The sequence below is a fragment of the Propithecus coquereli genome, unplaced genomic scaffold, assembly GCF_000956105.1.
Source record: "Propithecus coquereli isolate 6110/MARCELLA unplaced genomic scaffold, Pcoq_1.0 Scaffold438, whole genome shotgun sequence".
In the NCBI taxonomy this organism is placed as follows: domain Eukaryota; kingdom Metazoa; phylum Chordata; class Mammalia; order Primates; family Indriidae; genus Propithecus; species Propithecus coquereli.
Genome location: NW_012150152.1, coordinates 1593092 through 1608456, shown reverse-complemented (window position 1 = coordinate 1608456; position 15365 = coordinate 1593092). Strand labels below are relative to the sequence as shown.

Below are 15365 nucleotides of genomic sequence, written 5' to 3'. Positions count from 1 at the left end.
TCCATCCAAACGTTTGCACTCGCCCACCCACCCATCCATCCGCACATCTACCTCTCATCCTACCCATCCATCCATCCAAACGTTTATTTATCATCCAAATATTTACCATCCATCCATCCCCCTCCCTTTAGCTCTCTAAGCATTTGTCTTAATCCACGCATCCACCCACCTGCCACCCGTGTCATCCATCCGTCCAACCACCATCCGCTCATCCACAGGAATATTTACCCACAATCCTTCTGACCGTTTACCCACCATCCTTCCATCCCTCCATGCCGCCGCCACCTACTCATCCGTCCAAACTGTCCAACCACCACCCAGCAGACGCGCCCTGAACGCCCTCTCCAGGCCAGCCCTTCCTCGGGTCTCTTTGGCCCCTCTCCGGCTGCTCCCTGCTGACAGCCCAGTCCCCCGGCCCAGCTCACTTGCTGTCCAGCAGGTCCATGATGGGCTGCAACACGTTGTCGGCATCCTGGGCCACGCTGCTGCAGGCGCTGGCTGGCACGTTTCCCGTTCCCTTAACCTGGCTAAGGATGTCGCCCATCTGTTTGACACACTCCTCGATGTGTGGCTGGAAGCTGGGGGCACAGAAGGGAGGGGCTCAGACCAGACTCTCCTTGTCTCCCAGAGGAAGGGATGCACGAGGCCACCAGTGCTGATCCGTGGACCCTGAGCTTATGTCGCCAGCATCAGGGAGCCATGGCACGTAACTGAGCAAGGGTGAGGAAGGGTAACAGCAGAATGGGCAGTGGGCTAGGATGGTTACCCGTGTCATTCATTTCATTCTCACAGTCCTACTCGGGTACTGTTATTATCATCATCCCCAGTTTACAGATGAGTAAACTAAGGCTCAGAGAAGTTATGTGACTCACCCAAGGCCACACAGCTAGTAAGCAGTGAAGCCAGGATCTGGACTCAACTTTTGTTTAACTCTGAGCCCGAAGTCTGCGCCTCTACAGCTGTCGAGTCTCCAGACACACCAGGCTGGGGGTCTGGGGGCTATTCCCTCCCCGCTGCCCCCAGCCCTGGCTAGAGATGCCCCCACCTGGTAGCAAACACTCGGCTGAGCTCGTCCAAGACGTTATTGAGTTTCACCTGAAGCTCCTTCAGGATGTCACTGGCCTCAGCGTCCAGCTGCGGGAGGGGCGAGGCCATCAGGCCAGGTTAATTAAGCACCACGTGTACTAGGCATTTTCTCATCTGACCCTGGGAAAGGGAGCCCAAGGGGCTGGGGAGGAAACCGAGGCACAGACAGTTAAGTCGCCAGCTTAGGTGTGAAGCAGTGGCTGGCTGCGATTCATCCTCAGGCCTAGTGGCGTTTGAGCTCTGGGGCCAGCTGGGACACGGAGGGGGGTGGTGACCCTGCCCCTCATCAAGCCCTGTCTGGGCACTGCCTCACCTCCTTCCCTCCCATGGCCTCGAACATTTTCTCTAGCTGAACTCGCAGCTGTTGCGTGTTGTTCATCAGGATGCAGGGCTGGGGGCGGGAAGGGAGGGGCAGTCAGGCCTCAGGCCCCCTCTCCAAAGCCTCCCCCCTCAGCGCCAGGGACCTCAGGACGGTTTCAGGGTCTGGGTCTAGAGGAAGCCAGGGTCCCACAGGGTCACCTCAGCATGGAAAGCAACATCTGGGCTCAGATTCCTGGGAGTGTTGTGTAGGGGGCGTCTCTGGGGATTGTGGGGGGAAAGGTAGGCTCGAGTAAAGTCCATGCTGGGCCTGGTGGGCTCGGGAGAGGGTCTGGGAACTCTGGGAGTAGCAGGAAGGGGGGCCCTTGTCATACTTTCACACTCTTCTCCACAGCCCAAAGCTTTGCACACTCACACACACCGTGAAAGCTTCATTTGCGACAGTCGGTGACTCGTGAAGGTGTATGCCCTCACCCCAGGTGTACACGCACAGTGAGACACCCCCAAAGACACACAGACTCAGACACGCACAGTCAGACACACGGACACACACACAAACACCATACCCACTCCGCACGGCCAGACAAAGCATGGTGTGAGACACACACACCCAGAAGTGCACAGTTGGACTCACACACACACACACACACACACTCACAGTACACCAGTCAACACAACTAGACAGTACAGAATGACACATGCACTCAGCTCCCGCACACCCAGACACGCACACTCAAACCAGCGTATCCGAACACACACGATACTCTACAATCAACCAGTCAGACCATGCACAGTTGGTGCCAGAGCCCTGGGAAGAGGGAGCCCTGGGAATGCTGAGTGGGGCTGGGCGGTGGGGATGCTGGACAGCACAGGGGCCCCCGCAGGTCACCACTTTCTCCTTCTCCTTGGAGCAGTAGGAGGCGAAGTCCTTGGAGACGATGTCTGCATACTGGAGGAGCACGTTACTGATGGTCTGGGGGAGACGCAGAGGGTGGGGGAGACGCAGAGGGTGGGTGAGAGGAGGGGCTGGGGCCAGGACGGGCCCCGGTCACCAGGTCCCATCAGGAGGTACTTGTAAGATCAGGGATGGACCCAAACCTATTAGCACCTGTGATGGGTCACTGGGCTGGGCAGACGCCACCCGACGAAGATGATTATTTTCTGCAGACTCAGCTCTTTCTCATCACATGAACCCAGCCTGTACCACAAGTATGACTTGCTCTCAAATCAAATCTCAATTCCTACTGTAATCCTGAAGATCAACACGGCCTGACACCAATCAAATTAGACCTCAACCCCCGTGCAATGGTCCTGACCACCAAACTCACCCCAAGGCCCACTCAAATTCTACATAAATCCCAGCATTCACTCCAGCCTTAATCCCAAATCAAAACCCAACCCTAATAGTAACCCCAAACCCAACCCCAGCCTCAGCCCCAAACTCCAACCTCAACTCTAACCAAATGGCATTGCCCGTCCCACTTACGAACTCAGTCCTAACCCTGACCTCAACTCCAATATCAACCCCGACCCCAGCCCAAACCTCAACTCCAACCTCAGTCCCAACCTCAGTCCAAATCCAACCTCAACACAAACCCCAACGCTAAACTCAACCTTGGCCTAAACCTCAACCCCAGCCCCAACCTCAAGCGAAACCTCAATCCAAATTCCAACTTCAACCTCAACCTCAATGACATCGACCAAATGGCATCACCAACCCCACTATGACCTCAATCACCAATCTCTTCAACCCCAAACTCAACTCCAACTTCAATGACATCACCAACCCGAACTCTGACCTCAACCCCAACCCCAACCTCAACCCAGTCCATATCCAACCTCAACACTAACCCTAAACTCAACCTCAGCCCAAACCCCAAGCCCAACCTCAACCCCAACCTGAACTCCAACTTCAATGACCTCACCAACCCCAACTCTGACCTCAAACCCAACCTCAGCCCAAACCCCAAGCCCAACCTCAACCCCAACCTGAACTCCAACTTCAATGACCTCACCAACCCCAACTCTGACCTCAAACCCAACCTCAACCTCAGTCCAAATCCAACCTCAACACAAACCCTAACCCTAAACTCAACCTCAGCCCAAACCCCAATCCCAACTTCAACTCCAACATCAATGACCTCACCAGCCCCAACTCTGACCTCAAACCCAACCCCAACCTCAGTCCAAATCCAACCTCAACACAAACCCTAACCCTAAACTCAACCTCAGCCCAAACTCCAATCCCAACTTCAACTCCAACTTCAATGACCTCACCAGCCCCAACTCTGACCTCACCAACCCCAACCTCAGTGATATCACCAACCCCACCTCTGACCTTAAACCCAACACCAACCTCAACACGCAACCTCAACCCCAAACTTAACCCTATAGCCAACAGTGACCTCAACTACCCAACCCTAACCCCAGCCCCAACCCTGACCCCAGCCCCCAGCCGCAACACTACCCACACCCCTGCACCTTGGCAAAGCGCCTCATGTAGTGCCCCACGATCTGGGGGTCGGGGCACTCGAGTTTCTTGATGATCTCAAAGCTCTGGTTGAGTTGGGAGAAGACATCCACCACAGAGCAGGAGAACAGGGCGTGCTCCGAGGTCTGCTGGAACTGCAGCCAGAAGGAGGCCAGGAGGGAGGAGGAGGTCAGCCCCGGACAAAGCCCGGAGCCCGCCTCCGCACTGTCCACGGGGAGAGCCAGAGGCCACCTGCCCCGGGGGTGGCTAAACAGAGTGTGAAGCTGACCTACAGCCAACCTCTAGAGGTGGACGCAGAGGCACGGGTGGGTGGAGGGGCTGGGCTTGAAGAACTCGCATTCCGTAGTTGTTGAATGCACAAAAGACTTCACAAACCGGGAGCAAGACAAAAGTGGCGGACACCTAGCAGAGACTGGCTTTGTCCCAAGGGCACATTTTGCCCCTGATTGAATCCCAGTGGACCCCAGAGGGAGCGTGGCTGTGGGGCGGCCTTCTCACCCCGTCCTTCTTGTCTCGCTCCAGGGCGCCATGCAGGAAATCCCGGGACACTTCCTCATTCTCATCCAGCCACTGTATGACGAAGGGTTCAAACCACCTGGAACGGGAGCGGGAGTGGGGTCCTGCCGCCTCATGTCCCTCTCTCCCTCCGTGCTGCCTGCTTCCGACCCCCTGCTGGCTGCTGCTGGGGCCGGTCCTGCTCTACCTGGAGCTCACCCTGCGACCCTGTGTGGCTACTGCCCTGCTCACCACCCCCACCGGGCCTCAGTTTACTCTGCCTGTGAAACGGACTGAGTGGCCACTGACCGAGCAGGGCCCAGACGTGATGGGATCCTGGTTCAGAAAAAAGGCCCATGGGCCCGTGGGTTTACTCTCAGAGCTCCCGTTTCCTGCATGATAGCAGCCCCGCTCTGCCACGGTGCCGCTGGGAGCAGTGAATGACACCGTGCACAGGAGGCCCTCAGTAATTGGTGGCCACCGTACCATTCCCCAACACAGAGCCTGGGCGGCAGACGTCGCCGGTTCAAGTCCCGGCTCGTCACTTAACGGACGTTGCCTCGGTCAGGCATTTGGCATCTTTAACTGTCCATTTTCTTTTTTTGTTGTTGTTTTTTGTTTTTGAGACAGGGTCTCACTCTGTCGCCTGGGCTAGAGTGCAGTGGCATCGTCACAGCTCACTGCAGCCTCCAACTCCTGGGCTAAAGTGACCCTCCTGCCTCAGCCTCCTGAGTAGCTGGGACTACAGGCACGCGCCACCACGCCTGGCTAATTTTTCTATTTCTGGTAGAGACAGGGTCTCGCTGTGTTGCTCAGGCTGGTCTTGACCTCCTGGCCTCAAGCGATCCTCCCACCTCAGCCTCCCAGAGTGCTGGGATTACAGGTGTGAGCCACCACGCCTGGCCAACTCTCCATTTTCTCTTCCACACAATGGGAATTATAACAATCCCACCTCATCTCATAGAATTATCAAAAGGATTAAACGAGAAAAGGCCCAGGGACGGTTCCTGCTGCTGTTATGACTCCGAATTTTCTGGGCCGTGGGCCCGCAGTTCAATGGCTGAGAATAGAGGACACTGGGTTTGAGCCCCGCCTGTAACCCCGGTGCCCAGGTAACTCTGAGGAGGTCAGCCCTCCTCTCTGGGTCTCCCAGCTGTCAGCGTCACAGCTCACACTTGGGCCGGGCTTGGCCTGGGGACTTACGCGGGGTACTCGGGCACGCGGTCCTTGAAGGCGGGAAGTTCTGCCACGTACTCGTTGTAGAGCCACTTGACCTTGAAGTGCAGGTTCATGTAGTCGGCGCTCTTGCACAGGCGGTGCTTGTCGTGCTCTGGCGCGGGGAGAGGGCAGGTCAGCGGGGAGGGTCTGCCACGCCCTGTCACCGCGAGGAGGCTGCCTGCTCTGGCCATCGTGTTCTCTGACTCAGACAGGAGGGTCCAGGGCACCTGCAGCCTTGGAGGGCACACGGAGGCACTGCCACCTGCTGCAGCCAGGCCGGGGGACACACGGGCCGGGGCACTCACCCTCCATGGCATATTTCATGTCTTGGGCAAACAGATTCCACATCACTTCGGCGCTGATTTTACCCACATTCAGCTCCTGGGGAAACCTGGCAAAGGTCATGGAAGTGTGACGCCTTTGCAGACGGAGGCCAGATGGCAAAGGCTACTTTGTCCCCCCTGCCCCAAAGGGGCATGTAGGGCAGGTGGAGGGATCTAGGGTCAAGTGCCCTCATAGCCGTAGGCCTGCGGAGTGATTCGCACTGAGGCCCTGTCTCTCTCTGAGCGCGGCCACGCCCCCCGCCGCCCATCCCCCACCCGTTCACTCACCCGCTCATCCACCCACCCGCCTGTCATCTGTCACTCCATCTCGCCACCGGCCCATCCGCTCCTTCACCCCCATTCATCCACCGATCCACCCCTCCATTCCTCTAGCCACACCCCTCCCTCCACCAACCCATCCATCCACTCATCTCCCCACCCTCCAACCCACCCAAATCCCTGATCTTAACTCCCTATCTAAGCAATCAGGAGATGTTAGTGCTGCAAAGTTAGGGGCCACCCTCGTGCTCACCTCGGGGAGGAAAACACACAACAGTTCATTCAACTAAATGCAAACGAAAATTCTACAGACGCACAAATCCACAAATGAAAACTGCACACACGTTCACGCACAATTACACAATACACAACATGTATCTGTACAATACTGTATATCGACATGCACGCAACAATTATACACATATACATGATTAAACCCACTGACCACAATAGGGACAAAATTACATACATCCACACATGTCAGATATAACACAACTTAAATGCACAACACTTAAGAGTAGCTCACGGTAAATACTTGAGCAACACCACCTATGGTTGTTTATGAACCTACACACACACACGTACAAATTTATATACATATGCACACATTGTTACTCATGCGAATCAATGCATACGAAGTACATGTCTGACAACACCAGCGACTGTGTGCATACACGCAACTTTGTTCACGTCCGCAAATTACACCCATTTCTGAATTTCACACAGGCACAATCAGACCCCAAACTGCCCCACATACATGTTTTATGTGTGATTAGACATGATCACTTTTACACACAAGGCACAAAGTTGTACACACACACACACACACACACACACACACACACAAGCTGGCCCCCAGATAATTAACCACACAGACACGCAACCCACTGGTTGAGGCAAGGAGTGTAGGAATTCTTGTCTTCCTCAATGATGGACACTATGAGTGTGATCAGCTTGGACCAGAAGTCGAGGTTCTTGATGCTGGGGCCCTGCTCCTCTGGGGGCACCTCCCCCTTCTTGGCCTGAAAAGTGGAGACGTTGGTTATAAGGGGCCCAGAGGTTGGTGGCCCCGTCCGTCCATCACTGAGGGCCAGGATGTCGCTGCAGAATGGGCCCCTACCATGGACGTGGCTTGGATGGGAAGCCATGGAAAAGAACCGAGCTCACATGACCTGCCCCACACAGAGCTCGTGTCAACGAACCTTGGCGAAGCTTAAGACTTTCAGACTCAACTCACAGACCTGAATGGAAATAATGGAATTGCACGCCGTTGGACAAACCCAACTGCACTAAGCGAGACGGAACGAGGATGAGTGCGCGTCAGACCCGCTCAGCTTAACGGAAGTCAGCTCTCCTCAGAGTCAACTCAGCGGAGCTGAACGTGGGCCAATCACACCGAGTGGAGCGGAATTAAACTTGATTGAATTAAACTCAGTGGACTCAGTTGGATTGAACCTAATCAACCCGTCCAAGATCAGCATCAACCCAGGTCAAAAGAATGGAAATACGTTGACTTGAACTCGACCCAACCCAACCCAACCCGATTGGATCTAACTCAACGCAAATCAACCCGACATGACTCTGTGCGTCCAAACCCAACCCAACATGCGCAGGTCGATTCGACCCAACTTCAGTTAATCAACGGAAATGAGTGGAACGAACTGAAATCAGCCTAATTCAACCTGACGAATCGAAATCAGCTGCACCCAATCCAACGCCCGGCGCATCTTAACTCAAGCTGATTTAACCCCGTTGAGAATAACTTGACCGAATGGGAAAGAATGAGTTTGTACCCAATTAAACTCCACTCGAAGGAGCTCAGTTCTGCTCTCTAATTTATCAAGAACAGTTTTAACTTACATCGACCGAACAGAAATAAATGGAATGAACTAATTATGGTTGAACAGAACTCAACCCAGTTTCATGCAGTTCACCTCAACCCAGTCCAGGCACGAGGGACCGATTTCAGGTCGAGTGGATGGAGTGCAGAGGAACACCAGGGAATGACACCGAGCTGAACCAGGCTCATGGGTTCCATCCCGTCAGAGCTGGGGCAGGGAGACCCCCACCTCAGCACGAACCACCCTTGGTTGTAAATTTCTAATCTGCACGTCTTTTTCCCATAATGGGCCATAAGCTCCTTGAAACTTCATCCACAAACCCAGGACATTGTGTGTGTAGAGAAGCACTTGTTGGAGGATCTGAAATTCCGGCAGTGACCAAAACTGAATTCCATTCAAGAAATTCAATTCAACTCAGCATTCGCTGCACCGTGATTCTATGCCAGGCACAATGTCATGCGCCAGCCTCGGCGACGCAGCCAGGTAATCGCTGTGTGCCTGCAGTATCGTGTCTAAAGCTCGCGTCTCACAAATCTTCTCCCCAGTCCCGAGATGGGGGTTTAGGACCGCAAGATACGGAGGCGGAGAATGGCTAAGATCCCTCAGGAAGGGGCAGAGCTGGGGCTTGGGTCAGTGTTCGGGCGGCGTCCCCTGTTCTCTCCCACCCCGTCCCGGGTCCTCACCGGGTCCGTCTGGTACTCCCGGCTGTACAGCTCATGACAGTTGTTGAAGATGTACTCGTAAGTCGAATTGAGGCAGGCTTTCACGCAGTCCTTCACCACCTGGCTGGCTCGGGGCGGGCTCTGGAGCTCTTGTACCTGAAGGGAGGGGACAGGCATGGGTGGGCACAGCTCGGACAACAGGTACCCAGGAGGTGGCTATGAGTCATTCTGGGGTTCAGGAGGTGGAGCAGCACGAAGGCAGAAGCTTGCTGGGAAAGGGCGCTGCTTTCCGGGGGGGTGGTACTTGTTCTGGGAGCTGGGAGCCCTGAGTCCTCCCTGGCGGGGGCTGACAGGAGAGAGCCCTTTACTACCTTCATCCGAAAGAAGGTGATGCTGGTGAGAAGGTCCACGGTGGACTTGAGGTCCTGGAGTCTCTCCGGGCTGCTGGCTGGGAAGTTGTTCTGTCGGAAGCAGGAAGAGAGGTGGGTCATGGAAGAAGGGTGGGGGAGGATGGGAGACTGTTTTAGGGGGATACAAAGGCTCCCAAGTTTCCGGAGGTGGGCTGGGGGTGGCAATTAGAGCGCCTCGATGCAACCGAGGTTCCGCCTGGACGCACCCAGCATTTGGGCAGGCAGCACTCACACACGCGCGCACCGGTCAGAGGGACACACTGTACGTGTCAAAATGGGACATGCCATGCACACACCTGCTGGCAGCTGTCCCCTCCAGGCACACACAAGTGCACGGGGCCAGTGAATCCTCGTGCACGCGCTTCCTACCCGGTACATGGAGAGGTCGATCCGCAGGGAGTTATGCAGCTGGTCCAGGAGTTTCACGAAGCGCTCTTTCTGCGGAGGCAAGGGAGGAGGGAGGATGCGTGAAGGCGGGACACGGCGGTCCCGTGAAGTAGCTCATGGTGGCAGCAGCCATACTGGCTGAGCGCCGACTGTACACTAAGTATACCCAATCCACCGTTGCACGGAACCCTCATAATATTTGTTTCCATTCTACAGAGGGGTAAACGGAGGCTCAGAGAGGGGAAGTGACTAGTCCAAAGTCACAGAGCAAATCAGGTCCATATTGGGCACCCAGCCCCTAGGACTGACCCCGAAGTTGGAGGCAGCGAAGCGGTCAGAGGCAGACACGTTGGTGGAGGCGGTGGTGTGCGCATAGTAGGCGTTGATGTTGGCGAGCAGAGTGCTCATGACGGCGGGCACCCCGGGGCACATGTACTTGGAGGAGAGGCAGGCAAAGTGGCTGGCAAGAGGAAGCAGGAAGCGTTGGGCCAGGGGTCCCGCCAGGCCGGGCTGAGCTCCCCACCGGAATGCCTCCTTCGCCCCCCAAGCCATGCCCCGGTCTGATTCTGTCCTCCGGGCCTCTCTGCGTCTCCTGTCTTTGTCTTTCCAACCCTCTGGGCTGCCTCATCCCAGCTTCTAACTGTGGCTCTCTGGTCCCTGTCACTCCAGCTCCATCTGGCCTTCTCCTGATCTCCAGGGGAATCACATAGCCCCCGCCACGCCCGCTTCCTCCCTGGCTCCCTCCCACTCCAGATCTGCCAGTGTCCACTTGGTGGCGCCCTCCCATGTCCTGCACCTCGCCCTTATGTCTGCCCCAGCCTGCAGCCTCACGTCATGGCTTGGTAGATGGACTCAACGCCGTAGCGCATGGCAAACTCGTCCACGATCTCCTGGGCTGTCTCGTCATAGTACACCTTCCAGGCGTCATCACCCTTGGCATCGGGGATCTTCACGACCCCATTGTTCTGCACATCCGTCACAAAGTGGAATAAATTCTGCCATCAAGGGGGAGAAGGCGTTGTCATGGAGAATGCAAGGAGCATCAATCCTTTGAGAGAGGTCCCAGGGTCTGAGGCAGCTTATGTCATCCATCTGTCTGCTCATTCATCAATTTATTCATCTACGCTTCATTCATCCACCCAGCCACTCATCCAACTACCCAAAATTTCACCTGTCCACTCCTCCATCCTTTCAGTAATTCAACCACATATGCATACATGCTTCCGTCTGTCTATCCACAGCTCTACACACCTATCCGTGTGTATGTCTGTCCATCCATCCACTCGCCCATCCATTCACTCACCACACATCTGTCCCCATCCAACTACTCAAAACTTCACCCATACACTCATCCTTCTTTTTAATAATTCGGCTACTCATCCATCCATCCATCCATCCCATATATCTACCTATGACTTAATCTGTCCATACGACAGATGCATCTATTCATCTATCCATGCATTCAACCATTTATCCACCAATCTATCCGCCCATCAAGTTAGCTATCCATCCGTCCTCCATCTTTACCTATCTACCCACCCATCACCTGTCCAACTACACTAAAATTTACCCATCCACTCGTCTATGCTTCTAACAGCTCAAGAACACACCCGTCCATCATCCGCCTATTCACGCATCTACCCAGCAGCTCATGTATCTATCCATCCATGCACTCGCCCATCTCCCCATCCATCCTTTTATCTGCTCTTCACTCATTTGTCCGTTCAATCATTCATTCATTCACCAGCATTCACTGAAGAAGCTAAATGCTGGGGCTGGAGTTCTCTCCAGGAACCCCTGGGCAGCTGGAAGAGACAGACCCAGACACAAACAACCCAACCATGCGTGTGTAGAGCTGGGACAAAGGAAGGGCCTGGAGATGAGGAGCTGGCAATCGGAGGTGCTGTGGGAGGGCCGAGCAGTGGGCCTCACCTCATGCAGACAGGTGTACTGGACGTGGTACGGGGCCACCTTCTCCTCGCCCTTGATCTCGACACTGATGTGTAGCCGGATGGCGCCTGACACGGCGGACTTGTCGGTTCGCTTGTCTGCAGGGCAGACAGAGATGGCAACTTCAGAACTTCCCAGCACAGCCTTGAGCTATTTTAATGATGCATGAATCTGTAGCCCTCTTGGGAATCTGAAACTAAGGCCTGGGTGTCTCTCTTTAGATTGGCTGGTGTCTCCCCGTTAGACTAGAATTCCATCAAACTAGGATCCCAGGCCTTGCTTCTCCACTCAGGTTAGGTTTCTGTATGCCTCCTTAGACTAGCAGCTCTAGGTCCTGTGTCTCCCCTGGAATGAGCCCCCAGGCCTTGCTTCCCCCATCAGATTGGTCTCCTCCACCAAACTCCTCCTGAGAATGTGTGTCTCCCCTCTGGGTGGGCTCCCGGCTCTGGCTGGACCCCTGGGCCCCCGTTCTCCATGCCCCCCACAGGCCCAGCCCCCCAGAACCCCCTCCTCTCACCCAGGTTGTACCACACGTCCATCTCGCCACTGAGCGTCCGCACCTCGATGATCGTCTGGCCAAGGAAGTCATCGGATTCCCTCTTGAACCTCTGTTTCACGCGGGATTTGATGTCATCATCCTCGTCCCAGACGCGCACCTTGATGCGGTCGGAGGAGTTGTGACATTCGCTACAGAGGGAAGAGGAGTCGGGGCTGGGGGCAGGGAGGCCAGCACAGGGCCCGCCTCGGGAGCCCTCATGGGGCTGGGCACCCAGCCAGGCACGTACAAGTGGAAATTCTCCTCCCACACGGGGTTGAGGTTCCCGTAGATGGTTTTTGTCCGTTTCTTGGTCTTCCCAACCTGGACTGTGACGTAGGGGTCACTGGATCCCGTCTTGTCCTTTGCCTGCAAGCCCTGGGCACAGACCACTGAAAGATACACAGGACAAACACAGACGTGCACTGTAGGAGCAAGGCAGTCTGAGAACAGTCACTGCCATGTGCTCCCAGCTGCTGACTGGGGACACCTTCCATGTGGCCCAAGAACCACCACGAGGCAGGCCAGGCTCACTAGAGAGTTAACACGGAGGGAGCTGTCAGGCGATACACGACAGAAAGGTGCCCCAGCCCCTTCGCCCAGGGCCATGAGCTCCCTGAGATCTCCCAGGGGGACTGAGCCCCAGTAGCCCACGATATCATCTGCCATTAGCGCCCCTGCGGGGAGCCTTCCCTCCATGACTCACATCCTCACCCCTCACAGGGGCTTCTTAGGGTTACTGCCTAGATAGCCCATGTACCCTAAAATCCCCATCCTTGGGTCTGTTTATGGGGAAATCTAAGTGCTCCAGTCCCTGCGTGGGACCACTCTGAACTACACGCTCAATATCATCCCTTAATGGTCCCAGGCGCCCACATCATTGCTTGCTTGTTGGCGCCCCTTCAGGGCTCCTCCCCTCTGTCTAACGTCCCGATCCCTCACCAGGGCTTTGTGGGGTCACCTCCCAGGTAAACCAGGTGCCCTCAACTCCTCTTCCTGGGGCTTCCTGCTGCAGGGCACAGACAAGTTGCGCCCAGACAAAATGTCTGGCACACGCGTTTGGAGGCACACGTGCGGGCCCACACGAGCACGCACACGCAGACGCGGGACGGACATGGGCGCGCTCACGTTCACGCAGCAGAGGGACGCACACACGGAGCCAGGGGACCGGTCGTGGGAGGCCGGGAAGGGCGCACCCCTCACCGGTGATGCTGATCTTCGCCGACCACTTGGACGTGCCATCCAGCACGCTCTGCTTCACTGCCTTCATCTGCTGCGTGTGCGCGCTCTTGGTGACCGCAAAGATCTCCTGGATGAGCTCGAAGATCTCAGGCTTGTTGCGCTCCCGGATCTTCATGCGGTCCTTGAGCACCATGATGATGTTCTGCGTCCGGTCCTCCGCCCCATGTTTGGAGCTCTTCTCCGCCGCACCTGCGGGCGCCACACGGCCGTCGCTGTCCCCTACGCACCCTGCTCTTTCTCTGAGCCCCGCCCCTTCTCAGAGACCCGCCCCTCGCAACAGCCCGTTGTCTGAGCCCTGCCCCTTCTCTGAGCCGTGCCCTCTCTCCAAGCCACAACCCCTTGCCGGGCCCCGCCCTTCTCTGCGCCACGCCCCCGCTAAGCCACGCCCCATCTCTGAGTCACGCCCCACGCTAAAGCCCCGCCCCTCTTTCTAGCCCGCCCCATCAAGCCCCGCCCACCTCGCAGCCACGCCCCTCACTAAGCCCCCGCTCTGCTCAGAGCTCCTCCCTTCTTAGAGCCCCGCCCCTCCCCGAACCACGCCCCCATTAACCCCCTTCTCGGAGCCCCGCCCCTTCCAGAGACCCGCCGCCGCTAAGCCCCGCCCCTTCATAGCCACGCCCTCGCCAAAGCCCTGCCCCTCAGAGCTCCACCCTTTTCTGAGCCCCGCCCGTCGCTAAGCCACGCCCCATTCTCTGAACCACGCCCGCCGCTAAAAAGCTCCGCCCCTTATCTGAGCCACGCCCTCGCTAAGCCCCACCCTTTCTCTGAGCCCCGAGCCCCGTAGAGCACTGAGCCTCGCTTCTTTTCGGAGCCCCGCCCCCTCTCTGATCCCCGCCCCCTCTGAGTCCTCGCCCCTCTCTGATCTGGCTCCTCCACCAGCTTCCAACCTCAGTCCCCACCCTCTTCCAAGCCCCCTCTCTCAGGGTCCCCTCCCAGTCTGAGCCGCTTCCCTCTCTGGAGCCCACTCCCTCCTCTGAGCTACCCCTCGCTAACCCATTTTCTCCAGGGGAGCCTCCTCTTATTAAGCCCTCCCTCTGCACAGTCCAGCTAGTCCCTGAGCCTCTCCCCACCCTCTTCTGACCCCTCGCGTCCTCTCCCCTCCCCTCGACCCCCCACCCTTGACACCACCGGCCCTGCTCCTCCCTTCCGGCAGCGCCCCACCTCTCATGATGTCCCGTCCTAGTCCCTCCCCCACCTCGGGGTGTCCTGCCCTTCACGCGCCCCTCGGGTCTGGCCCGCTGGGACGCCCCGCCCCCACTCCAGCGGCGCTCACGCTGCAGGCAGTCGGCGTTGAGCAGGTCCTGGCACTTCTCGTGGCACTTGACGCCGCACTCGGTGCAGCGCATGCCCTGCCGCGCGATGCCCCACAGCAGCCCCTCGCACTCGTAGCAGTAGGTGGGCGTCGTCGCCGTCCACACCTCGAAGTTGTGAGGCGTCGTGCACGAGATGGGGTAGATTAAGGCTTGCAGGGTCTTCTTGTAAACGTGGTTTTTCTGCGGAGAAGTTGGGGGTCCGGCTGGGGTGCAGCAGTGGCCCTAGCCTGCAAGCGGGCGCTGACCCTGTCCTGCCCTGCCCCAACCCAGTGCTGGGCGCAGTAAAGTCCCCATCCCCTCCCCGACCCCGAGGGAATCCTCGCTGCCTTATGCCAGTGTCCGTCACACACCCTCTCTTCCCGGGGATCCTCAGAGGCTCAGACACTCCCAGGAGACCCCAGCCCAATCCACCCCCACCTGGTGGAAGGAGGCGCCCCACGCACCAGCTCCTCGTTGTTCAAGGTGCTGGAGGCCAAGGCTGAGGTGATGCCCGCTTTCCTGGACTGGACGAGGGACTGGGGAGGGAAGGTCACAGAGGTGGGAGTCACAGAAGTTGACACACAGGGGATCGTCGCCAGGAGAAGAATTTACAGCCACGGATGGGAAAGGCCAGCCATGAATTGGGGCCACCCGCCACAGATTGGAACAAATTGGAAACAGTCACGATGGCAGCAGGGGCAAACCCAGCAACGAATTAGGAAGTGACAGAGGTTCTGGGTTAGAGGCGACCCTGGGAGGTGAGCAGCCCCACCCCAGACTCACACCCCTCCCCCAATATAGGACTTGGGAGCCATGCTTGGCCGTGGTCACCAGCC

The 15365-nt window shown here is 57.0% G+C and overlaps 1 protein-coding gene across 1 annotated transcript in view; it reads right to left on the bottom strand.

Annotated features, from left to right (window-relative positions):
- The window catches only part of UNC13A (unc-13 homolog A (C. elegans)), a 62504-nt gene that overhangs the window by 17777 nt on the left and 29362 nt on the right, over positions 1–15365 (bottom strand). The window contains exons 15-34 of the mRNA XM_012653994.1: positions 14994–15065; positions 14511–14730; positions 13199–13426; positions 12246–12387; positions 11978–12147; positions 11443–11558; positions 10342–10505; positions 9820–9970; positions 9493–9561; positions 9085–9174; positions 8735–8869; positions 7099–7232; positions 5914–5999; positions 5594–5720; positions 4394–4490; positions 3886–4029; positions 2294–2377; positions 1400–1477; positions 1046–1134; positions 426–578 (exon numbers count right to left, since the gene is read on the bottom strand). Coding sequence (XP_012509448.1) covers positions 426–578; positions 1046–1134; positions 1400–1477; positions 2294–2377; positions 3886–4029; positions 4394–4490; positions 5594–5720; positions 5914–5999; positions 7099–7232; positions 8735–8869; positions 9085–9174; positions 9493–9561; positions 9820–9970; positions 10342–10505; positions 11443–11558; positions 11978–12147; positions 12246–12387; positions 13199–13426; positions 14511–14730; positions 14994–15065 — 2549 coding nt within the window. The remainder of the gene's footprint in view (positions 1–425; positions 579–1045; positions 1135–1399; positions 1478–2293; positions 2378–3885; positions 4030–4393; positions 4491–5593; positions 5721–5913; positions 6000–7098; positions 7233–8734; positions 8870–9084; positions 9175–9492; positions 9562–9819; positions 9971–10341; positions 10506–11442; positions 11559–11977; positions 12148–12245; positions 12388–13198; positions 13427–14510; positions 14731–14993; positions 15066–15365) is intronic.